At 32.2% G+C, this 23,507-nt stretch overlaps 7 protein-coding genes across 7 annotated transcripts; 4 read left to right on the top strand and 3 right to left on the bottom strand.

Moving 5' to 3' along the window:
* Positions 1-4,531: 4,531 nt before the first annotated feature.
* On the top strand, positions 4,532-5,491 carry MONOS_5418 (putative DDE superfamily endonuclease; the record flags this gene model as incomplete). Its single annotated transcript, XM_067875563.1, has 1 exon — positions 4,532-5,491. One exon carries the CDS (start codon positions 4,532-4,534, stop codon positions 5,489-5,491), a length of 960 nt encoding a protein of 319 aa, XP_067719349.1.
* A 940-nt stretch (positions 5,492-6,431) lies between these two features.
* Positions 6,432-8,185, bottom strand: MONOS_18697 (uncharacterized protein). The gene is made up of 4 exons (XM_067871739.1): positions 8,088-8,185; positions 7,908-8,015; positions 7,349-7,842; positions 6,432-7,288 (listed from the first exon to the last, which is right to left on the bottom strand). The coding sequence occupies exons 2-4, from the start codon at positions 7,975-7,977 to the stop codon at positions 6,524-6,526; spliced, it is 1,329 nt and encodes a 442-aa protein (XP_067719348.1). The 5' UTR covers positions 7,978-8,015; positions 8,088-8,185; the 3' UTR covers positions 6,432-6,523.
* Positions 8,186-9,008: 823 nt separating this feature from the next.
* MONOS_18315 (uncharacterized protein) lies at positions 9,009-9,828 on the top strand (the record flags this gene model as incomplete). The annotated part of the gene is made up of 3 exons (XM_067871324.1): positions 9,009-9,104; positions 9,292-9,361; positions 9,626-9,828. The coding sequence occupies 3 exons, from the start codon at positions 9,009-9,011 to the stop codon at positions 9,826-9,828; spliced, it is 369 nt and encodes a 122-aa protein (XP_067719347.1).
* Positions 9,829-11,646: 1,818 nt separating this feature from the next.
* MONOS_5417 (uncharacterized protein) lies at positions 11,647-14,526 on the bottom strand (the record flags this gene model as incomplete). Its single annotated transcript, XM_067875562.1, has 1 exon — positions 11,647-14,526. The coding sequence occupies one exon, from the start codon at positions 14,524-14,526 to the stop codon at positions 11,647-11,649; it is 2,880 nt and encodes a 959-aa protein (XP_067719346.1).
* A 1,520-nt stretch (positions 14,527-16,046) lies between these two features.
* On the bottom strand, positions 16,047-16,373 carry MONOS_5416 (uncharacterized protein; the record flags this gene model as incomplete). The annotated part of the gene is made up of 1 exon (XM_067875561.1): positions 16,047-16,373. The coding sequence occupies one exon, from the start codon at positions 16,371-16,373 to the stop codon at positions 16,047-16,049; it is 327 nt and encodes a 108-aa protein (XP_067719345.1).
* A 73-nt stretch (positions 16,374-16,446) lies between these two features.
* On the top strand, positions 16,447-16,782 carry MONOS_5415 (uncharacterized protein; the record flags this gene model as incomplete). The annotated part of the gene is made up of 1 exon (XM_067875560.1): positions 16,447-16,782. The coding sequence occupies one exon, from the start codon at positions 16,447-16,449 to the stop codon at positions 16,780-16,782; it is 336 nt and encodes a 111-aa protein (XP_067719344.1).
* A 3,223-nt stretch (positions 16,783-20,005) lies between these two features.
* On the top strand, positions 20,006-21,762 carry MONOS_18314 (uncharacterized protein). The gene is made up of 3 exons (XM_067871323.1): positions 20,006-20,143; positions 20,217-20,847; positions 20,909-21,762. Exons 2-3 carry the CDS (start codon positions 20,473-20,475, stop codon positions 21,659-21,661), a joined length of 1,128 nt encoding a protein of 375 aa, XP_067719343.1. The 5' UTR covers positions 20,006-20,143; positions 20,217-20,472; the 3' UTR covers positions 21,662-21,762.
* Positions 21,763-23,507: the final 1,745 nt, after the last annotated feature.

Raw genomic sequence — 23,507 nt, 5'->3', positions numbered from 1 at the left:
TAAAAATAAAATAAAAAAACACAACATCTCTTCACTTAATTTTCAAAATAAAAAAATATGGTAAATTTTTTATACAGTCTGTCCCAAAAAAATGTTGATCTGTCCTTTTTAAACGTTGATCAAACCATGTTAATAAAAAATTTATTGTGCCATATTTTTCATTTTTGAGCTTAACTATTAATTGAAATTCATTCATAGAGTTGAAATGTTAAGTTTTTGCTGTTTTTTCTTGTAGATATAATTTTCAGTGTTGATAGTTTTAATGTCACCTATTTTATTGTTTCAAATATTGTTTTTCAACTTTCATTTTCAGCATTATTAATTTGACTCGATTGATGCCTAATAAAAGAATGCTTTTGTTGAATTCCGATTTTTTTCGGATTGAAATTTTTGTTTCTGAAGAAGTTTTTGTTTTTGCTTGATATTTAGAAAGTTTATTGAAATGTACTGAGTAAATTTTGTTGTTTCTCTTTTTGGTTCCCGATGAGTTCCTTTATAGCAAACAAATCTATAATTTTCACATCAGAATTTATTAATTCAATTGATTTCCAGTCATTTGATTATTCTTATTTATCTGAAATGCTTTTGTTGAGAAAAATGAAACGATAAATAAAATTTTGATAAAAGAACGATCGTGTATTTATTTGAACGTTGTTTTTTGTTTTGATTCTTAATTTATATTTATGAAACAAAATATATAATTTTTATTCTTCTTTATAGGATGGAAATAGCATGAAAGCAAACACAAAAAACAAAAAACTTAATAGCCAAGAAATAATAATTAAATAAAGCATAAATATATATTTATTGAAAGAATTTCAACTTATCAACGGTTTTCTTATACAATGAACGCTTTGATCCAGCTAAATAAAGTTCACACAAAAATGTGGTTTTCACAACATAGCAAACAGATATTCATTTTAAAAAAGATGAAATTGAAAGTTAATTGTCAAATATAAAAAGAAAACTTTTCAAAAATTAATTTTTAATGAACATGTCTCAAGCAGATTTGCGAAAAAGTTCCGTTTCCTGTTTTCATTTGTTCCCAAATTTCAGTCTTCACTTCCTCACTAATCTCAAATTCATCAACTTCTTATTGGTTTTACATCTTTGATTCGTCTCATACTGCATCATTCGATAAATTTTAAAAAACATAATGACTTACTAAATTATAAATTAATGAATACATAAAACTAACCATATCAGGTGGCACGTTGCTTCAAATCAATTTCTGCTAAAGATATAAACATGAATAACTCTTCAAAGGATAAACTTACACAAAAAACTCACAGTTTTACAAACTCTAATCAATATTGGGAGGCATTTCAAATATTGTTGATAGTATGATCGACATTAAAAAAGGACAAATCAACATTTTTTTGGGACAGACTGAAAAATGATAATCTCGTTCAATGTTCGATCTTTTTTTTTGAATTTTTGTGGGACAACTTTTTAAATGCATTGGAAAATAATTATTATGATAAATCAACATTTTCTGTGATATTTTTAATGTACAAATTTGGATTGATTCAATTTTCGAAAATAGCCATAATTGTTCGTATGCAAAGCATTTTCTTTTTTGCTGAGTATTATTCGATCGTGCAAACCATTTGATGTTCGAAGAATATAAATTTTCGATCTTTTATAAGTTTCATTTTCATAAAATATTTAATTGTTCATGAACACACATGAATGGAAGCTTTTCATTCTTTACAATTTTTTTTAATGATTTCTCGAGATAAACAATATAGCAACGACAACAAGCATAGAAGATTGGAAGAAGAATTAGAAGTTTCCACAGGTGTTGCATGCTGGATATGGTTTTGTTTTTGATTATTGATGATATGAACTTTTTTTGTATCGTATTATTTTCCTTCTTTTCTATTATCTTCCATTTCATTCAGCATTTAACATACACTATATATTTCAATCATTGTGTTTGTAACAAATAGCTTTGATCTTTGTAATGATTTTGTTTTTGTTTTTTTTATTGAAAATTCATATATTTATTTTTTTCCTGTGACATTCAATGATATAGTTAATGAATAATTGAAACTTCGGAAACAAAAAGAATATCTGAATATTTGAAACAATTATGAGGGGATGTCTTTTTAATAACTGGAGTTAAAAGAAAAAAAAATATGAAGAAAGAAAAAACAAGATCAAGGAAAAGATGAGAGAAGAAAGTATTAGATGAAAGATGCTTGAGGTTTAATAGTTGAATTCACTTTCATATGGAAATAGAATAGCTGCATAAAAATAAGATAATAGGAAAGAAGTTGAAAGAAAAAAAAGATAAAGAGAGAAGAAAAAAAAGGAGAAAAGATAAAGAAAGAAGAATAAGAAAAGAGAGAGAAGGAAAAGAAGGTTGAAGCATGAAGAAGAAGTGGAGAGAAGAAGAAGGAGAGAAGAGAAGGAGAAGGAGAAGGCAGCAATCGAAAGGGAAAAAAGGAAGGAGCTAGCGATGGACGACGAAAGTGTGCTTCACTCGCTCAAAGGAAGAGACATTGGAGATGGATGAATGCTGGCTGGACAGTATAAACAGAATGGGAATGATAACTCTGCTGATCAGCTTACACCAATTCCAAGCACTTCTTTGATTCCCTCTTCTTCTTCTTCCTTCTTCTTCCTATTCTCTTCTTCTTTTTTAATTCTTCTTTTTTCTTCTTCCTTTCGAAGTCTTTCTTTTTTCTATTTTGGGTTACACTTTTTCTCTGACCTATATTTTACCCCCACCCTTTATTTTGTGGAGCTGGCTACGGCTTAATACAAGCTTGATGCCAACAAAAAATAACTAGAAATGTTTATTTTAATAAATTTAACTTATACAGAAAAAATTTTTTAACAATTTTTTTTTAACTTTGAGATCTCGGTATTTTTTAATTTTATTTTTTGATCATTGAATTGATGGTCTTTCCATGAATATAACATTCTGGAAATTTTTAGCCACATCAACATTTCACATCTTATCCTTTTCATTGTTTTGATAACTTTTCACATTTCACAAGTTTCATTTTCACTTGTTTTCTCATTTCATCGACTTTTCGAAAAAATGATATTTTTCATTATATATATAACTATTTTTATATTTCTTAAGCTGTATCTCATTTGAAACTTTATATATTGTTGCACACTCACATAATTTTTTACTGAAAAAATGTTACTGGTTGGAAAAATCAAAACTTCCGAAATTGATGTTTCTCATTTTTCCATTTCAAATCAAATTTGCAAAGCTTATTTGCATATCAGCATAATTAACATCCTAACGTATATTAAGGATAATCTTAAAATTTTTTACAAAAATTCATCATTCTTAAAAAATTTTCATTTTTTCGAAAAGTCGATGAAATGAGAAAACAAGTGAAAATGAAACTTGTGAAATGTGAAAAGTTATCAAAACAATGAAAAGGATAAGATGTGAAATGTTGATGTGGCTAAAAATTTCCAGAATGTTATATTCATGGAAAGACCATCAATTCAATGATCAAAAAATAAAATTAAAAAATACCGAGATCTCAAAGTTAAAAAAAAATTGTTAAAAAATTTTTTCTGTATAAGTTAAATTTATTAAAATAAACATTTCTAGTTATTTTTTGTTGGCATCAAGCTTGTATTAAGCCGTAGCCAGCTCCACAAAATAAAGGGTGGGGGTAAAATATAGGTCAGAGAAAAAGTGTTACCCTATCTATCTATTTATCTTTATATCGATCTTTCTTTCTTTTTTTCTTTCTTTCTTTCTATTTATCTGTCTATCTGTCTATCTATCTATCTATCTATCTATCTATCTTTCTATCTATCTATCTATCTAGGGTCAGTTATTTATCGGGACCTTTTTTTTTAAAAGGTGCCTAAATTTTTAAACAGAAAATGAAAATTCTCACTTTTTTTATATTTATAAACATTATCAGTATATAAGCAAACCCTGAAAATTAGGATAATTACATTTGAATACGAAGTCTATTTCCAATGAGGGGGAGATGGGGGGGTTAATCCCTTCCATCGAAAAAAATAAATAAATAGGTGGGTAACAAGGGGTATAAAACCATACAAATTCGTAGTAAATGTAAATAAAAACTCAATTTCAATGAAAATTGAAAATTTAAATTAATAAATTAATAAATTGGACTTAAGATCATAACCATAATAAAAAAATGAAAATTGCTGTGGAACAAAAGAGAATTGCAGGACAAATGAAATTACGTGCTGCAATGAAATCTTTCGATTACAGAAGGATTGACAATCGGCTGGAACGGATGGCGCGCATTGTGGTTGATGGAGTTGTCAGGATTACAGACGCAATAAACTCCATGGAATTCTCACGAAAAAGGATCAAAAACGCTGTTCGGGCGCTGAGAAGCAAAAGGCTGGTTTCAAAAGTTGGAAGACCACAATTTGTTATTGGAGACAAAGAACAAATTGTTCTGGATGAAATAATCATTGAATCAAGATCTTGAAGCTGTTTGCCTATACGGAAAGTTCGCGAACTGGTTTGTTGTTGTTAAATAATTAATAATTCTAATAAATATATTAGATGGAAAATGTAATAAATGATACAGACGACGAAGACGCCCCATACGTTGACGTTTCAATGGCTACGGCTTACCAATTTGTGAAGCGCCATCCAGAGCTGAAGAGAAGTTCGCCGAAAAATGTTGATTTTAATCGCCTTGCGGTGTCGTGCCAAAGTGTTCTGCAGCCCTGGTATTCATTGCTGGACGGCTTACATGAAAAAAATGAATACTGCAAAGAACTGATATTTAATATGGATGAGTCTTCACTGAGAGTTCCCACCAATTCTAAGTTGAGCGTGGTTCATCCAAAAAACGAAAATCCAGGATTTCGCAAAGAACCACCAAAAATGGCGAATTCTACTCTGGTCGCTGCTGTGGCTGCTGATGGATTTGTACTTCCTTCTGTGATTCTATGGCCTAGCAAGAGTCTTCCTGATGAAATGAAGCCGCTGCTATCACAGGCTCTGGATATTTGGCCGAACGGAAGTGGTTGGATGGGATGCAATCAGTTCAAAAAGTACGCACTAACAACGCTCCTTCAAGGAATTATCGATCGCAGAAAGCGCATGTCACTGGAAAACTCTCGCTGCTTGCTTCTCATCGACTCACACATTTCTCGAGTAGATCCAACAATCTGGAGAGAATTTCAAAAAGAAAATATCGACGTCGTCACCTTCATTCCTCACAGCACACATATCGCACAGCCTCTTGACAGAGGAGTCTTCGCCGTTCTAAAAAAAGAGCTGCAGACAAAATATGAACCTCCATCTTCATCGACATCTTCATCGAAAAGAACAGCTCTTGTGGATGTTCTCCCTCAAGCAATTCATACCGCCCTCTCACCTGCTGTCATTAAAAAAGCCTTCGCAACGAGTGGAGTTCTTCATAACGAATCTGGGCCGATTCTCATGAAGCTGCTAGAAACATTGGAATATCAACCTTCATCACATTCAAACAGATTCGACTTATATGGCAAGTAATTAACTGACAAGAAGCTTATGAGTGATTGGAGTGAACATTTTAAAACAAAAGAAGAGGAAAAAGTTGACTATGAAAAGAATTTTTCAGAAGAAATGAAAAATGAAGAGCAAAAAGAAGATAATGAGTTAGAGTCTTTGGTCGAAATGAAAAAAATGAAGAGAAAATTTGAAGTGAAAGAAGATGATCATGAAAATGAAAAGGAAGAAATCAATGTAATTGAAAGAAAAAAAGGAAAAAGAAAAGTTATACGAAAAGTAGATTCGTCATTTGTGTTTTTTTAATTTTTATTTATTTTTTTTTCATATCAAAAAAAAAAGTTCCCAATAAAAAAAAGGGTCCCGATAAATAACTGACCCTATCTATCTTTCTATCTATCTATCTATCTATCTATCTCTTTCTCTCTTTCTCAATCTTCAAGGGATTCATCAAAACTCCCATCAGAATTTCTTCCTCTTCTCCGATTTAAAAATTTAACATTTTTATTGCCTTTAGATGCTGCAAACGGATAGTTTTAACTTTTGGAAATGGAAATGCTGAAGAATGAGAAAACAGGCAGAGGAAAGCGTTTGGATTGAATGTTTCTCTTAACATGAAGCAGCATCAACGTTGTTGTTTGCTGTTTTTGTTGTATTTTCAACATTCTCTGAGGGTTTCTGATATTCCTTGAAAGCAAAGGAAGCATTGAGAGAACACAATTTTTGTTTCCAATGAGCTGAAAAGAGGTTGTTTTGAAAAAAACAATTAAAAGAATGAATGAAGAACTTGAAATGAATAAAAAACATTTATGGGATTATTTTGGGAAGAACTTTGGTGAAAGAAAGAAGAAAATGAAGAAATTCATGATTTTAATTATTTTTATTTTTAATTAAAAATCGAATTTTTTTTTTATTTCTCCACTTCATTTCGATGAATCTGGATAATAAATCACTTTAAGAAAATATATGAAAATTAATTTTTGTACCGTTTTGTGAAATGAATTAAAAAAGAAAATCAAAAATTGTGATTCATGAAATTCTGAGAATTTCATTTTCTCAAACATTCACAAGATAATCTGAAATATTCAACGATGCTGTACAATAATATTTTCTATAGAGATAATAAAACATTTTATGAAAGCTGATGATGGTATCTTCGTATCCTTTCTCTTCCATCTTTTCATATATCACCCTTTTTGTTGCTTTTCTTTTCATTTCTTCCATTTTTTTATCCATGTTTTCTTCCATTCGATTTGAAACATTTATGAAAAAGACCAAGAGACTAAACTCAATATTGTCACTCAATGTTTGTCGCTGAAATTCCTCCAAAACCACATCAATTGCTCCCCCTTTCAGCAAGTCTTCAACTCTCACATTTCTATTATTTGCTGTACTTCTCAAGGAACAAATGCACCAAAAGCAAATTTCTCTTTTATTTTCTCTTGCTGCTCGAGATACCTGAACAATGCTGCTGAAAAGACCAACAAATTCTTCATTCCTCAATTGACAATAGAGAAAATAAGTCTCTAGTGTTTTAATCCATCTCCTGATAGCCAGCACTTCTTTCGCTTCTTCTTTGCTCATTTCCTCTTCTTTCTTCTTCCAATTCACATTTCTTGTCAGCTCTTCCATTTCTCTTGCTGCTTCTCTTCCAAAATGCAGTTCATTCAAAATCACTTCATTCAAGCTTTTATCAGTGTCCAATCTGTATATGAAAAATTTCCAAGCAGACTGATAGGCAAGCCTTGTCAGGTTGTGATGTTCCTTATGATATTCAATGATCGCTTTGATCTTATTCAAATACAGTTCTCTTTTCATTCTCTGTGCAAAAAAACAAAAGAAAAAACAACAATATCAAAAATGAAAAAGAACTATTCAGACATAATATTTAGCTTTACTCAAAGCCAACAAAGCCATTTCCACTTCTTTTTGAGTTTCCTCGCTTTCCTCTTTCCTCATAGCATCTTTCAGAAGACATGGAACACAAATCGAAAGTAATTTCATATCGAACCGGTTGCTAAGCAAAAGATAGCATTCACAAAGATCAACAAGAAGCCTTTCTTCCTCTTCTTCTTTATTCTTCTCATTTTCATCAATTATCACCTCTCTCATTCTTTTGTTCAATGATGAATAATCAAAAGAATATAATAAAATATTTTTTAGCATTTGGCAATATCCAATCCGCTTCAACAACAAAACCGCATTTTTCATTGTCACTTTGTTTTCCTCAATCATTTTGTCCATTTTGTTGAATAGCACTGTTTTAAAAATTGACTCAAATTCTTCTTTATTCATTTCTTCAATTAATCTATTCAACTCTTCAATTTTCTGTTTCTGTTCATCCTCACTGCAATGCTCCAACTGATCAAACAATTCTTCCTCGATCATCAAAAATCAAAAATATGAGATCTTTGAAAATACACAATTAATGTTAACAAACTTGAAAACTTGTCTGCAAGAGACGGCTCTTGAGAATCATCATCAGATTTGTCTTCATCGCACATTTCCATTCTGTCTATTTAATACAAAGACTAATTTCGCCGCAAAACTTTAAAAACAAAAACAAAAACAAAACAGCAAACACTAAAGATAATTGTCAAAACAATGATAAAGTGCAAACTCAATTCTTTTGCTCAGTAAAAATCTGTGTTAAAAAATTAATCACAAAGAAGTCAACGGTTCAGGCTATATTAAGTCAAATACGAAAGAATTTTATTTCTTTCTGATCGAGCCAACAATAATTTATTCCAAGGATCTGGATGGCATTTCGAATGAAAACTTGAACTTATTGAGAAATATCCCACATATTTGGTGTTGAATGAAAATACATATATATTTTTATTTCAACATTCTGAGCAACACGAAGAAGAAGAGAAAAGACTTTGAAAAAAACTTTACAAAAAGTGACAAAAAAGCAACAGTTTGTTCATTAATCATGCATGTGCTTCAATGCTCTTTAAATAAAAATTCAAACATAAGTATTTCAATTTTGGAACTCACATTTAGAGTTATCTGGGAGCTTTTCTTCATCGAAATGATTTTTTCTGTTATTTCAGAGTGTTTGCTTGTTTCCGTGAATGTTTCAAATTTAATGTGTTGAGAAAAGTTTTGAGATATCGGGATAATTTTATAATTAGTTACTTTCTTGAATGGGTTGTGCAAGCTGAAGGAAGATTGATGGAAGGGAATCAAGCTTTCAACAATTCGCAGTTTTTTTGATGATTGGGCGAATGATAATTGAACGCATAAGAGAATTTATCAAGGCAACAATGGACAGCATCGTTTATCGAGCATTGAAAGAGATTCTATTACAAAAGGCTTAGAGGATGAGAGAAGATGAAGAAATTCAAGATGGCGAAGAAAGATTAATGCAATATGCGGAACCAAACACATGCGGGATTTTGAATTCATATCAACACATTTATCGTTAAATTGCGATGCCTTTTGATGTGTATTTATCGGTAAAGACGCTTGCTACGTTATCTGGAAAATCATCATTTTGGGTTGTTTTGATAATTGTTGTTGATTCTCCAATTTCAGCATGGATTTCGTTGCAAATACAGAAATTATACGAGCAACACAGAAGCAGTCTGACAAGGCAGAACAGGCAACAATAAAAATGTTTTATCAAATTGAGGTGTGTAATCCAATTTATGTTACATTTATGCTTTTTTCAGAAAATAATTTATGAAAGTAAAGAAAAAAAGAAATAGAAATAATAAAAAAATTTAAAAATTACAGGAATATTTTCAAGTAATGATAATTTCATATTTTCAATTTTTTTTTTCTCTTTTGATGTAACATTGCTGATCTTTTGACTTTAGCAAACAAAAATAAATGGCTGGGAAGAAATGGCAAAAGATTGGCTGCTTCAATCAGAGAAGCAAAAAACGAGTTTTCTTATAAAATGGTATTGTATCATTTTGAAATGCAAATTTTTATTCATTATTTCTTTTTCTTTTTCTTTTTTTGATTTATTTTACGAACTTTAAAAATATTTCACTCAAAAACGGATTCGTCTTGCAGATCCTTATCAATTCAGACTCAGCAACTTGCAGTAACTTGCGAAGACACTCACTCTCATCGCATTTGTTGGCCTGTGTTTTTTTTGACAGCATCTGCCGTTGAATGTGTCTTTCTTGTTTCTTTCCATCTAAGTCGTTGAATCGCTCAGAACGTTGCTGAACAGCAGCTGGATGGAGAGAAGAAACATAAACAGAATGGAAATGCTGCTACATTCAGCTGAGTCTGCTTGCAGATGCGAAGGGGAAGAAGGAGATGAAGAGGAAGAAGAGATCAGAGTTATCAGTCCATTTGGAGAGGAAGTGAAGGAAGTGAATGGAAGAGATGAAAAGAAATGAAGAGGAAATGTTGAAAAAGAAAGAGAAGAAGAAAAAGATGAGAAAGAAAGAAAGAAAGAAAGAAAGATGAGGATTGTTTGGATGAATGCAAAAATCACGATGGAAGAAACAATTAAAAGCATTCCAGATTCAATAGAAGAGCAGAAATTCTATTTGGATGGGGAAAGCAGCAGATTTCATTCAAAAGGAGAAGGAAAGGCTTGCCAATTAGAACCAAAGAAATGAAAGGAAGAATCGAGAAATGATTCATTTTAGTGGAAAAGAAGAAGGAAGCGGGGAATATTACTTGATAATTTCGATTTATTTTAATGATAAAAATGCGACTTTTCATTAGAAAAAGAAAAATCTTTCTCTTATTGTTTCAATTTTGCTCCATTTTATTTTCAATCGGAAACAATAAAATAAAAGTTAATTCTTTCATGAATTTAATCAAAAAGTTTTTCATGGAATTTCTTCAAAGAAACTCCAAAACGAAGGAATGACTATTAAATGCTGGCTAACAGCATCACCATTGAACTACAACAATACAATCAAAAATAAAGATAATTATCTCTTTTTTCCAATTTTCTTTTAAAAAATTGCTTTTCAATCCATTCAACAAAAAAAGAATTTCGTTCGTTGAATGAATCAATTACGCAAAGTATCAAAAAAATGACAAAATTAACTATTTTCTTTCAAATAATTAATAAAGCATTTCAGAAAGAAAACAAAAGAAATATTTTTCTTTTGTTTTCAACTGAACGAAAGAGATGAGTTACAATGAAGTACCATTTAGAAAGTCATTCAAAGATAATACAGAAAAAATTTCAAAGAAAGAGAGAAAGAAAGAGAGAAAAAGAAAGATATTTCAAATCAGCAAAACCAAAAAATAATTCACAATATTCAAAAAACAGAAGCATCAAGGAGCTAATCAGTTAAAAAGATGAAGGAGAAAGAGGAGAAGAAGAAAAACATGAAGCAAAATTAATAAAAACAGAAAAAATATGTTTTATTGCAAGCACAATGAAGAGCTTCCTCAAAGAAAATCTGTTGATATTTCAATGAGAAAAATCATTTCGAAAAAAAAGGAAGAAAAAGAAGAAGAAGAAGAAGAAGAATTTGTGTTGTTGAAGACATCTTTGAAAAAAAACGAGAAAATAATCATATAGGCACATATCACGACTACTCGTAAATAAAAATAAAACAAAACAAAAATTAAAAAGAAAGAAATGAAGAATGACAAGATAAGATTAGAAACGATAAAATGGATTATCTAATAAGATGATAATCACAATATAATATATTTTTTTCATTTTCTTTCTTTTTTTTTCCTTTTAATGAAATCTTTCAGTTTTTTCAATCACTTCAATAATTCTCTGAAATATGCCTTTTCTTCAAATCTTTCTCTCTTTCTCTCTTTCTCTCTTTCTCTCTTTCTCTCTTTCTCTCTTTCTCTCTTTCTCTCTTTCTCTCTTTCTTTCATCCAATACGAAAACGATTTCCTTTTCTTCAAAGTATTTTAATATACTTCAATTTTTCTTGTTCAATCAGAAAACCTTTGTTTTCAGCACAAATGAACAATTTCCAGTGAAATTTCTACAAACAACAGAAGATGTTGAAGGCAATGGCATTAATAAAACAATTCATTTGAAGCAAATTCCCTTCAATTAGCTTTCTTTTTCCTATTCTCTTTTTCTTTCAACATGTTTATGTTCATCATTCATCATTTTGTTCTTCATTTTCCTTCTTTTTCATTTCTTTCCTTTCCTTTCTCTTTCTCTTCAGATGCATCACTTTCTTTGATATCTTCCTTGTCCATTTTCATATATTCCCCTTTGGTTATTCAGATAAAGGCGATACAATATTTGTTTCTGTAATAAATCCTTTCATGTTCGCTGCTAACTCATTTCCTTGCAGTCCTTCTTCATTCAGCACAGAAGAAGAAGAAGACAAAACCTGATTCACAGCTTCTTCAATGAATTCACTGCTTATTCCTTCCTTCTTCCCCCTTTTTTCAAAATGTTCTATTGATTCATTAATATCATTTGTTGTATTGTTCAAATGTTGAATGGAAGATGCATTTTCACTTGAATTCGAATTATCTTCTTTAACTCTATTCTTTGCTGTTTTGCTTTCTCCTTCTTCTCTTTCTCTTTCTCTTTCTTCCTTTCCACCTTCTTTTCCTTCAAATCCATCTTCTTCCTCCTCCACATGTATCTGCTGCTTCTTTGAGAATATCTTCTTCTTCTTCTTCTTCTTCTTCTTCTTCTTCTTCTTCTTCATCGTCACAACCAAAATGATACAAACAACTGCCACAACTGCAACAACTCCAACAACAATTAGAATAATCCACCAAGCAAATGGCTTCTCTTCTTCTCCATTTCCTTCTTTTCCTTCTGATTCCTTCTCTTCTTTTGATTCGTCTTCCTTCGGCTTATCTTTTTTCCCTTTCAAATACTTCTCATACACATCAGTTGGTTCTGATACTTCATTTTCTGCACCCACAATCCACCCAGCTGTTGAATTGTCATAATCATTCGCAAACTCAAACGCACCGTCTTGTTTGCAGAACTCATCAAAATCTGGGGCAATGATGCATATTGATCTCGCTGTTGAATTCGCTGTGTTTGAGCTGTCAATCTCAAGATTATTGGCAGAAGGAAGCTGAAGATTCGATGTTGCCTTTGGCATGCCAATGGATATTGCCCCGGCTTTCCCTTTTGGCGCTGTGCATGACTTGAATGTGCATTTGCTTGTCCTTCCAATTTCCACTTTAGACTCTTCCGAACTCAAAGAAATCTCCAACCCAGCCACTTTTCCATTCTCTGAATTCACTTCATTCATGCTCAGCCCTTCAATAGAAAAGTTCACAGCTTCGTCTTCTGAATCCAAAATAAAAATGGCAGAATCGTATAAAATTTTCACGTTGCTGATCTCCACTCCATTCAAAGACACTTCCCTTGTTCCGCTGAAATAAAACAGCGATGACGAAAACGAAACACAAATTGAATCATCTGTGCACGAAACATTGTTCATCGTAACTTTTCCCCCGCTAACGCTTACAAGACTGCCCACAACGAAATCATCTCCATCGACACATGTGACAATTCCTCCTTCTGATGATTGCGAACTTACTCTGACAAATCGGCAATTGCTGATCGTGAGTGAGGTTGACATCATATTTCCAAAAATTAAAGACTCCCATTTGTTCTCTGACGTGGGAAAATTGAATGCCAAATATTTGAATTCCACCTCTTTTTCACATGTGAATAAATTATACGTTCTCCTAACATCACATTCGATTGCCACCTCAACATTTCCATCTCCGTCACTGCTAACTCCTTCAATGATTATCCCACGGCTCTTGCTTAATGTCATTGCTTCTGCTTCAAGTGGATCGTCGGATTTTAATATTGCAATTCCAAATATGTCTTCTCTTGCGATCATTCCCAACAATTCATTGGCCTCCTTCAAACTGTAAATTGGTCTTTCTGAGCTTTCACCATTCCCAGGGCCTCCAGACTTCACATAAATCTTTGAAACATCTTGCGATGGGGGCAGTAAAGGATCTAAATACTTGGATACAAAATCAAATGCTTCGTAGTTATTATTTTCAATTCCAGCTACATTCCACATGTTTCTGCTTCGTGTGTAATTAGCTGCAAAACTCTTCTTCATTGCTAACGCTATGTCTTCGAATAATGAGTCATTAGCCATCTCTAAACATAACCCAACGTTCCTTTTTGATTCGCTTTCTCCTGCTGTACATCTGTCAAATATCAGATTCCTTCCATCTTCAGGCCAGTTAAGCTGACTTGCTGATTCAATAGCTGGCATTTGAAGATATATTCCTCCAGAACCTTGATAATAATTGCAACTGCAATAAGAAAAAGTGGTGACGCCATCATCTCCAACAGTAAATGTGCTTTCGCCATTTTTGAAGCTAACATACAATGATCCGTAAAGAACTGTTTTGCATTCCTGAAAATTGCTTCCATTCAATGTGACATCACATTTATTGTAACCTAAGATCTCAAAAACAGCATATGCATTTGTTTCAACTTTCTTCAAAGTCAAATTTGACAATATCACTGTTTCGCATTCACAAATCACAAACAGTCCACTCTTCGATGTTAATGTTTTAGATTCATCCGCGCACTCAACTGAGTCCATTGTCAATGATCCTCGAACTTGGTAAACAAGACGACAATTATCCATGCTTCCTTCAGCTTTTGGCCGAATAAACCTACAGTTGCTAATTGACAAGGATGCCATAAAACTGTATATCAAATCAAACGATCCATAGTCTTGACTTTCATTTCTCAACGTTGTTGGGAAATGAAATGCCAAGTATTTGAATTCCACAGCACAATAGCATTTAAATAGATCTTCGCCTGGATGAATGTCATAGTCTATTGCAACTTCAATGTTCCCACTTCCATCGCTATTCACACCTTCAATCGTTACTTTTTGTTTATTGTTATATGTAATGACTTCTGCAGTCAATGGTTTTGTATCGTAAACAATTTTCATGTTGCATATGCTACCATCGCCCAGCAGATTATATGCATCCTTCAGTGATTGCTTTTCCTGCCCTATCTCCAAACCGCTGTAACTTTCGTTCCCACTTTGCTTCACGTAAACTGCTTGAGGATTTGATGGATCTTCTTTCGCATAAATGTTTATTACAATTTTGAAAAGAATTAATCCCAAAAACATTCTTTAAAGCACTTTTCAAAAAAGTACTATTTTGATCAATGCTAATATATAACTTTAAAATTTGAATCAAATTAATTTTCTATTTTTCATCCAAAACTCACCTTATAAAATTTTTGATTTATATTTTCATTTGCTTTATCTTGGAAAAGGTGGCTCAAGTCAGTTAGTGTTCATTTTTTTTATAATATTTTCAAAAATCTTTTTTTTGTTGATATGAACAAATAGTTTTGAATTATGCTTCCAAAGGGACAGAACACTTCTCATTATTTAAGAATATATCGAATGAAAGCAAAAATGTTTATTCTCAATGAATAAACCTTAATTAAATATTATTTCATTTCATTTTTTTTTACGCTTTGACAGAAGTCAAAACTTCATTGTAAATGAACGGCTTTATTTTTCAAATTGTTTATTTATGTTTTTGAAGAATTATTTTCAGTTTTGCATTTTCATTAATATTCATTTTTGAAAAGAATAAAACTTGATTGCATTTTTATGTGCATAAATTTTTCTCTTCCATTGACATTTTTATATGATGTTCCATAATGTTTGATGTCCTTTGTGATAGACAATTAATTCTTTTTAAAAAATAAAAGTTTGTTTTAACAAGAATAATAATTTTGCGAGTTTTATTTTGAAAGAAATATGAATCAAGGAAATATTATCCATGAATATGAAAAGCAATTCTTTTTTGTTAATTTTTATTTTTTAATGATTTCTGAATTTTTAAATAATTTTGTTTTCTATTTTGTTAATTTGTTTCTTTATTTTCATTTGTTAGTTGTTCTCCTTTTTGTGAATATTTCTTTATTTGAATGAAATGTTTTTGTGAGTGAGAGCGATTCATTTTAACAGATCTGATTTTCTTCCCCTCTTTTTTTCACATTCATCGTCATCATCATCTCGTTCTTCTTCTTCTTCATTTCCATTGAATTCTTCGTCTCCTCCTCCTTTTCCTTTTTTCCTTTGCCTTCTTCTTCCTCTCACTCGTCTTCCACTCGCTCATCTTCCTTCTCTTCTTCATCTTCATCTTCATCATCTTCTTATCCTTCAGAATCCTCAACTTTATTTCCATCATCTTTGTTTTCTGTTTCTTCTTCTTTAACGAAAGAATTTCAAATCCAAACAAAAGCAAATGACTAAAATAACATGATTGTTGATTCACATTCATCCTCAAACACAGAAATATTTTCATCTTCTTCTTTCTCTTCATCCTCTTCCCCCTCCTCCCCTCATTATCATTATCATTATCATTATCATTATTATTCTCCTTCATCTTCTTCTATTACTTCTATTTCTTCAATAATTTCTTCTTGTCCTTCTTTTCCAAATCAATAAAACTACCCTCTCTCCCAGACTCCTCATTTGTTGCAAATCCTTTTGTCGAAATTTCCACCTGCTCAACATCTTTCCCCACACTTTTTTTTTGCTTTCATCTGAAGTTATACTAAAAGGGACATCTGCTGCTTCTTCTTCTGTTCTCCTGTTGAATGCCATCAGATGGAGAAGAACTGCACACTTCAGATTCCACTGAATGCTGCTTGTCTGCCTCTGTATGTGTCTTCACCTTCATTAACCTCAGCCTCCTCAGCCCAAGCGTCTCCACAACCAGCGGAGCCATTCGCTTCTTCCAGCTTCCCCTGGTCCTCTTTAATTCTTTCCACAAGCTCTCTGTGAGCGATCGGATACTCGCCTTTCTCCTCATTCAAATCACCTCCCTCTCTCCCTCCATCTTCTTCTCCATCTTCTTTTCCCTTTTCTTCTCCCTCTTTGCCTCCCTCTACATCCTTTCGCTCTTCTATCACCGCCAGCACAATTGCTATCAGCGATTGAACCACATCCTCCATCCTCAACTCCACCAACTCCAACGTCTTCTCCACAATTTCACCCCCTTCGCACACGACAACACCTCACCCTATCATGTCATCACCCGGCTTCACTGTTGCGATCGCCATATCTGCAGCTACAGGTCAAACAGATCGTCGATTGATGGGAACGCATTCACATCTGCTGAAGCAAATATCCACTTGCTCCCCGACTTTGCTCCCACAGACACTTCAAGCGAAGGAAGAGGCGCCAACAGAGGAACAGAAAGCGTTTCCAAAAGGGCCACATCGGTTATGTACACTACATAACGCTACATCGTCTGAAGTGTCTATTGTGTCTATGGTGTTAGCAGCTCCAGCTGTGACAACAGTATTCTTCACTCATATTCATCACGCATTTCTCTATGTTTTGTCTGTTACTGCTGTCTGAGTGAAAAACGCTACTTCTGCAGGGGCATCGGAAGTGTTGATTGAAGGAGTTGGTGGAAAAGATGATGATGGTTGCTTATCCGCTGCAGCCTTCTTCTCTTCGATTTTCCGCCTCCGGAATGGCGAAGTTGATCGGAGTGCTGCTCCAGTTGAAGAAGATGAGGATGGCAAAAGCGCAGTGTGAAGAGACGGTTGTGTAAGCTGCACCAAACACAAGAAGATTTTTTGAGGCAAGCAATCGCACAATTATCGGTCAATGTGACGGCACAAAGAAAACATCTTCTTTTGACAGGAGAAATCGATCAGTCTGGAAAACAAGCCGTTTTCAAGCAATTGGAAAAGAATGTGGAAGGAATTATTCTTGAATTGTTTTGAAATTGACAGAAAAAGATAGATTGATAGAAAGATATGAAAACGAAAGCGAAATATGATGTGATTCGAAATATGATCCTGAAATAGAGTGACGAGTGCTTTGTTTGTTATTCCATATTAGCTTCATTCTTTTAAAAAATTGGATGTTCTATCGGTGGAATAAGCGGTAGTTGGTGGGAAAAACTGTAGTTCAAGTTGTTCGAAAAGAAGAATCTTTTGGAAAAAACATAAAAATTAGAAAGATTAAGAACATTCACACCTGTGAAAGTTCAATGTGATAAATTTTTTATTAATCGACTGGTTTAATGATTGAAAAATTCTCTGAACCTTCGTAAAAAAATAGCGGTTTGTTCAAACTGCTGTTGTCAAAAATACTTCATCACATTTAAAAATCAGAAGAAATAACTTGAATATAATGTTATTTATTCTGAAATAGCTGTTTGGAAACAAATTTTGATCTTTGAAAATAAAACTCTATCAAAAAAGTTTTTGATCGAATGTGCAATAATGGACGCTTCAAAAAAAAAATCACTCCAAACCTTCTTCATCGTTTGATGGCAACATACGACTATCGTAAATATTCATCTCCATCACAAAAGATCTTCGAAATTAAAAAGAAATACTTTCTATCATGGAAAACTGCAGTGGGTTCCAATTTGATTTCAAACGGTGCATGGGAAAGAGGAATAGCAGCGATGAAAGCAAATCGTGAAGTGGGGAAAATAGGCCGACCATCAATAATTACAAGTGAACAGCTGGAAAGAGTTGAAAACCAAGTCATCGCACTGCTGTCCGAACAAAAAAATGTCAGAGTTAAGGACATTCAATCGATGGTTTTGTGAGTTGATCATTTTATTTTTTAACAACTTTGTTTTTTAAGATCCAGGAAGTTTTAAATACAAGTTGTGAAAGAGACGAAGAAAGGATAAAAGTTAATTCGATGTATGCCTTTAATCTCACAAAAGAAAACTCAGTATTAAAGGCATGCATTTCCAGACCAATGGAAATTACAAAAATCCGTGCGCAATCCCCAGAAACAATTCGTGAATTGTTCCAAAAGTTGTCTTCCATTATTACAACGAACAACATTGATTCGACAGACATATACAACTTTGATGAATCCTCTGTTCATATTGGAAAAGGAACAGAAAAGCTTATTGTTTGCCTCAAAAACCAAACGACGCCTTCTCCTCCTGCATTTCCAAAAACTGAAAATGCAACTTTATGTGTTTGCATTTGTGCCGACGTGTCTCATCTTCCACATATACTTATATACCCACGAAATAAAATGCCACAAGAGTTTTCTTTTTTATCTTCATTTAATATTTCTTTCATAGGTTCTTCGTCGGGTTGGATAACTTCGGAAACATTTCGATTTATTATGATTCAGAAATGGATTTCGTTGATTGCAAATTAACTGATAATGTCAAAATCGAAGAAAGCTCTGTTATTATTAGACAATCACCGTACTCATTTTGATTCGGAGGTAATTTCGTTTGCCAATCATAACAATATCATCGTCGAAACCTTTCCTCCGAATATGACACACCTTTTACAGCCGTGTGACAATTGCGTGTTTTCTTGATTAAAACTTGTTCTTCAAAATTCATTTGTTAGACCTTCAAATTTAACGACTTCTTCTTTCAGAAAAGCTTTAGCAGATGTGTTGCCAGAAGCTTTGTCTGCTGCAACTTCTCCTTCTGTAATAAAATCTGCATTTTTAAACACTGGAGTTCATCCTGTTGCTGCTGCTCCTGTGTTATCCAAAGTGTGCGGAACAGCTTTGTCGTCAAAAAAATCATCTTCTTCATATTAATCCACAACAGATATGAAGAAATGCGTTTTTAGAGATTTTTCTTCAAAAGAAAAACGACAATTATAAGAAAAATGTCCACAAACACCTGCGATTGAGATTAAGGAAATGGAAATAACACACGAAAAAGCAATTGCAAACGAATAAAAAGGAGTAGAAGATAAAGAAGAGCAAAACGAAAGCGATGGATCGGAGATAATGAAGAAAAGAAAAATTAGACATCGAAAAAAAAGAATTGATGATAATTATGTTTACGGAAATGAAATCAGTTGCATATACGAAGAGGAGGGAACATTAACCTTTGATCAGAAAATAAAGATGAGAACAAGAAAAAGGAGAAAAATTGAAGATGAATTTGATTCAGAAATTGAAACCACAACAATTTGAATGGATCAAATTTTATGTAGAAGTTGATGTGAATGAAGATATTTATTTTTTCAGAACTGCGAATGTCTTATTTTTCCAATTCACATATCTCTTAAAATTAAAACAAGCTGTTGATAATAAAGTTTAACACCTTTTTTCCATTTATTTATTCATATTTCTGTTCTACAAGTAATAATTGTCAAAATGCAACATGCTTAAGTCATATCAAAAGAATAACAGGATAGAAAACTTTCATTATTTCAGTTCCTCCAACTACCGCTTTTCCCACCAACTACCGCTTTTTCCACCGATGGTATTATGTCAATTTTACACAAAAACATCTGCAAATGTTTTTAACACTCAATTGTTCGAATGCTATTCTTTTATATTGTACAATTAATTGCGAAATTTACTGAAATCAAAGACACGAAAAAAGTCAATTTCAAAACACATAACTTTTCATCAATTCTTAGTCCAACAAAGGAAAAAATATTTATCATATTATGAAAATATTCAAAAATGAAGAAAAGAGTGTAAAGTGGATGAAATGAGAAAAATAAAAATATCTTTCAATCTCAGTTTGTCTTTTATAAAAACCACAATAATTAACTCCAGAAAAAAGAACTTCAGAAATAAAAAACCTTCATATTTTCTGTTGGTTTGATCAAACAGAAAAAAAGATTTCTTTATTTTGTTCTTTTAAAGCCAATCCAATTGACCTCCAAACATTTTCTATTGCACATATTAATATAATGCAAAAGCAAAACAGAATATATTGAGATTATTAAAATTTTGCTTGATAATCAATGTTGTTTGTTTTTATCTTTTATTTTGTTGCTTATCAAGATTTGCCTATCTTTTTGTATATTTTTTGCGACAAGCAGAATGAGTTTGACAAATGGTGATAAGCCTGAAGACAGAATACAGATGATAACCAAAACTGTGAAGTTTTCTGGAATACCATTTTATTTGGATTGAACAATTTTGAATAAGTTTTTGTTTTCTGAATGTCTTTTGAAGAATTGCTTTATGGACTGGAATGTTGCAAAAAAGATGAACAGAGAAAGAAAATAGAGGAATTGAATGAAATAGTTAATGAAATGAATAAAAAAGAATTTTGGATCAGTTTTCACAACTGGAATGCATTATAAAATGGACAAAATGATTGAGGAAAAGACATTGTCATTGGAAAGCGCAATTTTGTTGTTGAAGTCCGTGGGATATTGCAAAGCGCTGAAAAATGTCAGAAACCTATTCTTTGATAGTTCTTCGCTGAGCGGAAGATTTCAAAAGATGATAATTGACGAAAAGAAGAAGAAAGAAGTGAAGAACGATAAGCTATTGATAGATCTTTGCGAATGCTATCTTTTGCATAAGGAGTGGTTTTCATCAGAATTATTATCAATTTGCGTGCCTTGTCTTTTGAAAGCTGCATTAATGAAAGAGGAAAATGAGGACGCAAAGAAAGAAGCGGAAATGGCTTTGCTTTCTTTGAATTACATTAGAAATAAATATGTGTGAACATATCTATTTCATTTTTGAAGTTATTATATTTCCTTTTTCTAATTTTTATTAGAAAGTGCCAGAAGAACTTTACCTGGATGAAATCAAAGAGATAATACAACATCATCAAAAGCGACACAACCTCACTCATCTTTCCTATCAGTCTGCTTGGCAGTTTATGATTAATAGATTTCACAAAGGCGAAAGTCTAGAGGAAATGATTGTGAATGAGCTTCATTTTATGAAAGAGGCAGCAAAAGAGCTGGAAGAGCTCGAGAAGTGTGTAGATTGGAAGAGATATAAAGAAGAAAATGGAAGAATAGAAGTGCATATTATCTGGAGATGGCTCTATAATATTGATCATTGCTTTTTATTATGCAAATTGTGGAATGAAGAAACTACAAAGCTTATTAGAAGCATTGTGGAGTTATATCGAGAAGCGAAGGATTATTACAGAGATATATGCAACGGGTGTGCTTATTTATTAAGAAAAGCAGAAGAAAAAAGGGTTGTGAATGTTGAAATCTTGTTGAAGAAAGGCGCCATTGATTGTATTTTGGAGGGAATGGTACAATCATCTTTGGATAATTTAATCACAAGGAATTGTTTGCATTTCTTTTTGAGTATTTCAAAAAGATTGAAAGAAAAGACAACTGACAATGCTGAAGAAGCGAAAAGAAAGGCATCCAAAAGAAAGATATCTGAAAAGATGGAAGATGAAGGATATAAAGATATCATTGTAAGCTTTCTTGGAATATTTTCTTTTCTATACAAAAATGATAATAATTTATCATTGGATATTTCAGATTATTTTGTTAACGTTTAACCAAATTCTTTTCATTTTATTCTGTAACTCCGAAATTATTTTGATCATTTTTTATTCATTTCAAAAAATGGGGAAAACAACAATCATTTGAAGAATTTTAATTAATGTTTTTATTTCTTTTTCAAAAAAGAAAAAAAGAAAAATTGAAACAACCATTCTTATTTTTCATTTTCATCAAGAATCATCATTGAACGAATTATTATCCTCCATCTTCATAAAGAAGATTCATTCATTTTTCGTCAGAAATTCAATTGCTCAATTGTCAATTCTTGAATTTTTTCAATTGTTCTTTTTGTTCTCTTTCTAACTGTGTTTTAATCAATTTCAAGAAGAAGAAAGAAAAGACACTTCATAAAATGATTGCGAAAGCATCAAAGATTAATCTTTGTTGAAGAATCCAGTCACAAATATCATTATTGCTAAATAAAACAGAAAAATAAGAAAACGAAGAGGAAGCGACAATTTTTGAAATGAAATTCGAAATGTGTTTGACTGAAGCAAGTCAATCACGATTGAATTCTTTTTCTCTTTTTCATTCTCTTGTTTGATATCTTTTCCTATCGGCAACAAAACAGTTCATCCTCTTTTTATTTTCTTTTTATTGAAAAAGAAAAATTTTATTGATGATATTCTTCATTCTCTTCTCTGAAAATTGCAATTCTTTCTTCTTCGAATAAACATTTCTTGGATCCATTCACAAAATATTTTCATTGGATAAATCTTCTCAAAACAATTGCAGCTGAGTTTTCTTTTTCTTTCTTTTTCTTCCTTCTCTTTTGTTCAGAAATCTTTTTGTGAAGCTCCGCTAATTTTAGTTTCATTGCTCTTCATTTCATTTTCATTCATTGTTGGAAAGTGGCTGGATACATGTTAATTTGAGTTGTACGTTTTTTTCCTTCATGAAATAGAATAAAGAAGAATAAGAAGAAGATACAATGAAAAGACCTATTTTGCACATATAGCTTTTTTTTTCGTGGAAATCGTGAATGAAACACGAAATGAAGAATCATTTGACGATTGATCTGCTGAGTAGAAGGAAAAGAAATGAAGCAATGTTTGATTCTGTTTTGTGGTGCGGCTCGTCGAGCTGTATAAATAAACTTGATATGAGATCGTCTGATACAAAGTGAGAGAAAGCATCAGAGAAAAAGACGAAAAAGACAAAGAAGACGAAGAAGACGAAGAAAACGAAGAAGAAGAAGAAAACGAAGAAGAAGAAGAAGAAGAAGAAGAAGAGAAGAAGAAGAAGAAGAAGAAGAAGAAGAAGAAGAAGAAAAGAATATGAAGAAGAAGAGGAAGAGAAAGAGAAAGAATTTGAAAATAGATGATGATGAAGTTTGAGAAGAACAAAATTGACAACAATGACAGAACATATGGCCAATAAACTAAAAATATATTCTGATTCTTTCCCTTTCTCTTCTTCTTCTTCTTCTTCTCTGCTGCTCAATCACCACAAGTTGAATTGATTTTCCTCCCAGAATTCACAAGAGAGGAAGAAGTGAAAGGTGGCTTAAAATCAACAGTGGTAGAAGATAATCCACCCGTTTTGCGTTTTTCATGCTCTTCCAAAGCAATTAGTGAAGATTGTGAGGAAGGAGTTGATGATGTTTGAGGGGTGTTTGGAGATTGTTGTGTTGAAGATGAAGATGAAATTTCATTGAACATCAACTTTATTCTTCGACAGCTCATGATTCCTTTTTTTCTCGTTCCGAATGAAAATTTTGTTGCACCTGTGAATATGACGATTTGTGCATCCAAATCTCCTTCTGCTTCTGTGGTTGATTCTCTTTTTCCTCTGCTTTGCATTTCTCTCTCTCTCTCTCTCTCTCAATCATCCTCACCCAAA

The sequence above is a fragment of the Monocercomonoides exilis genome, assembly GCF_001643675.1.
Source record: "Monocercomonoides exilis strain PA203 chromosome Unknown scaffold63-433378, whole genome shotgun sequence".
Classification (NCBI taxonomy): domain Eukaryota; phylum Preaxostyla; order Oxymonadida; family Polymastigidae; genus Monocercomonoides; species Monocercomonoides exilis.
This window is presented reverse-complemented; position numbering and strand designations above follow the sequence as displayed.

Coding starts and splice junctions, on each gene's coding strand:
- MONOS_18314 (XM_067871323.1), top strand. CDS start 20,473: ATGCATTATAAAATGGACAAAATGATTGAGGAAAAGACATTGTCATTG. Junction 20,848..20,908: donor ATTACATTAGAAATAAATAT/GTGTGAACATAT, acceptor AATTTTTATTAG/AAAGTGCCAGAAGAACTTTA.
- MONOS_18697 (XM_067871739.1), bottom strand. CDS start 7,977: ATGGAAATGTGCGATGAAGACAAATCTGATGATGATTCTCAAGAGCCG. Junction 7,843..7,907: donor TCTTGCAGACAAGTTTTCAA/GTTTGTTAACAT, acceptor TGATCGAGGAAG/AATTGTTTGATCAGTTGGAG. Junction 7,289..7,348: donor TGAGTAAAGCTAAATATTAT/GTCTGAATAGTT, acceptor TTTTTTGCACAG/AGAATGAAAAGAGAACTGTA.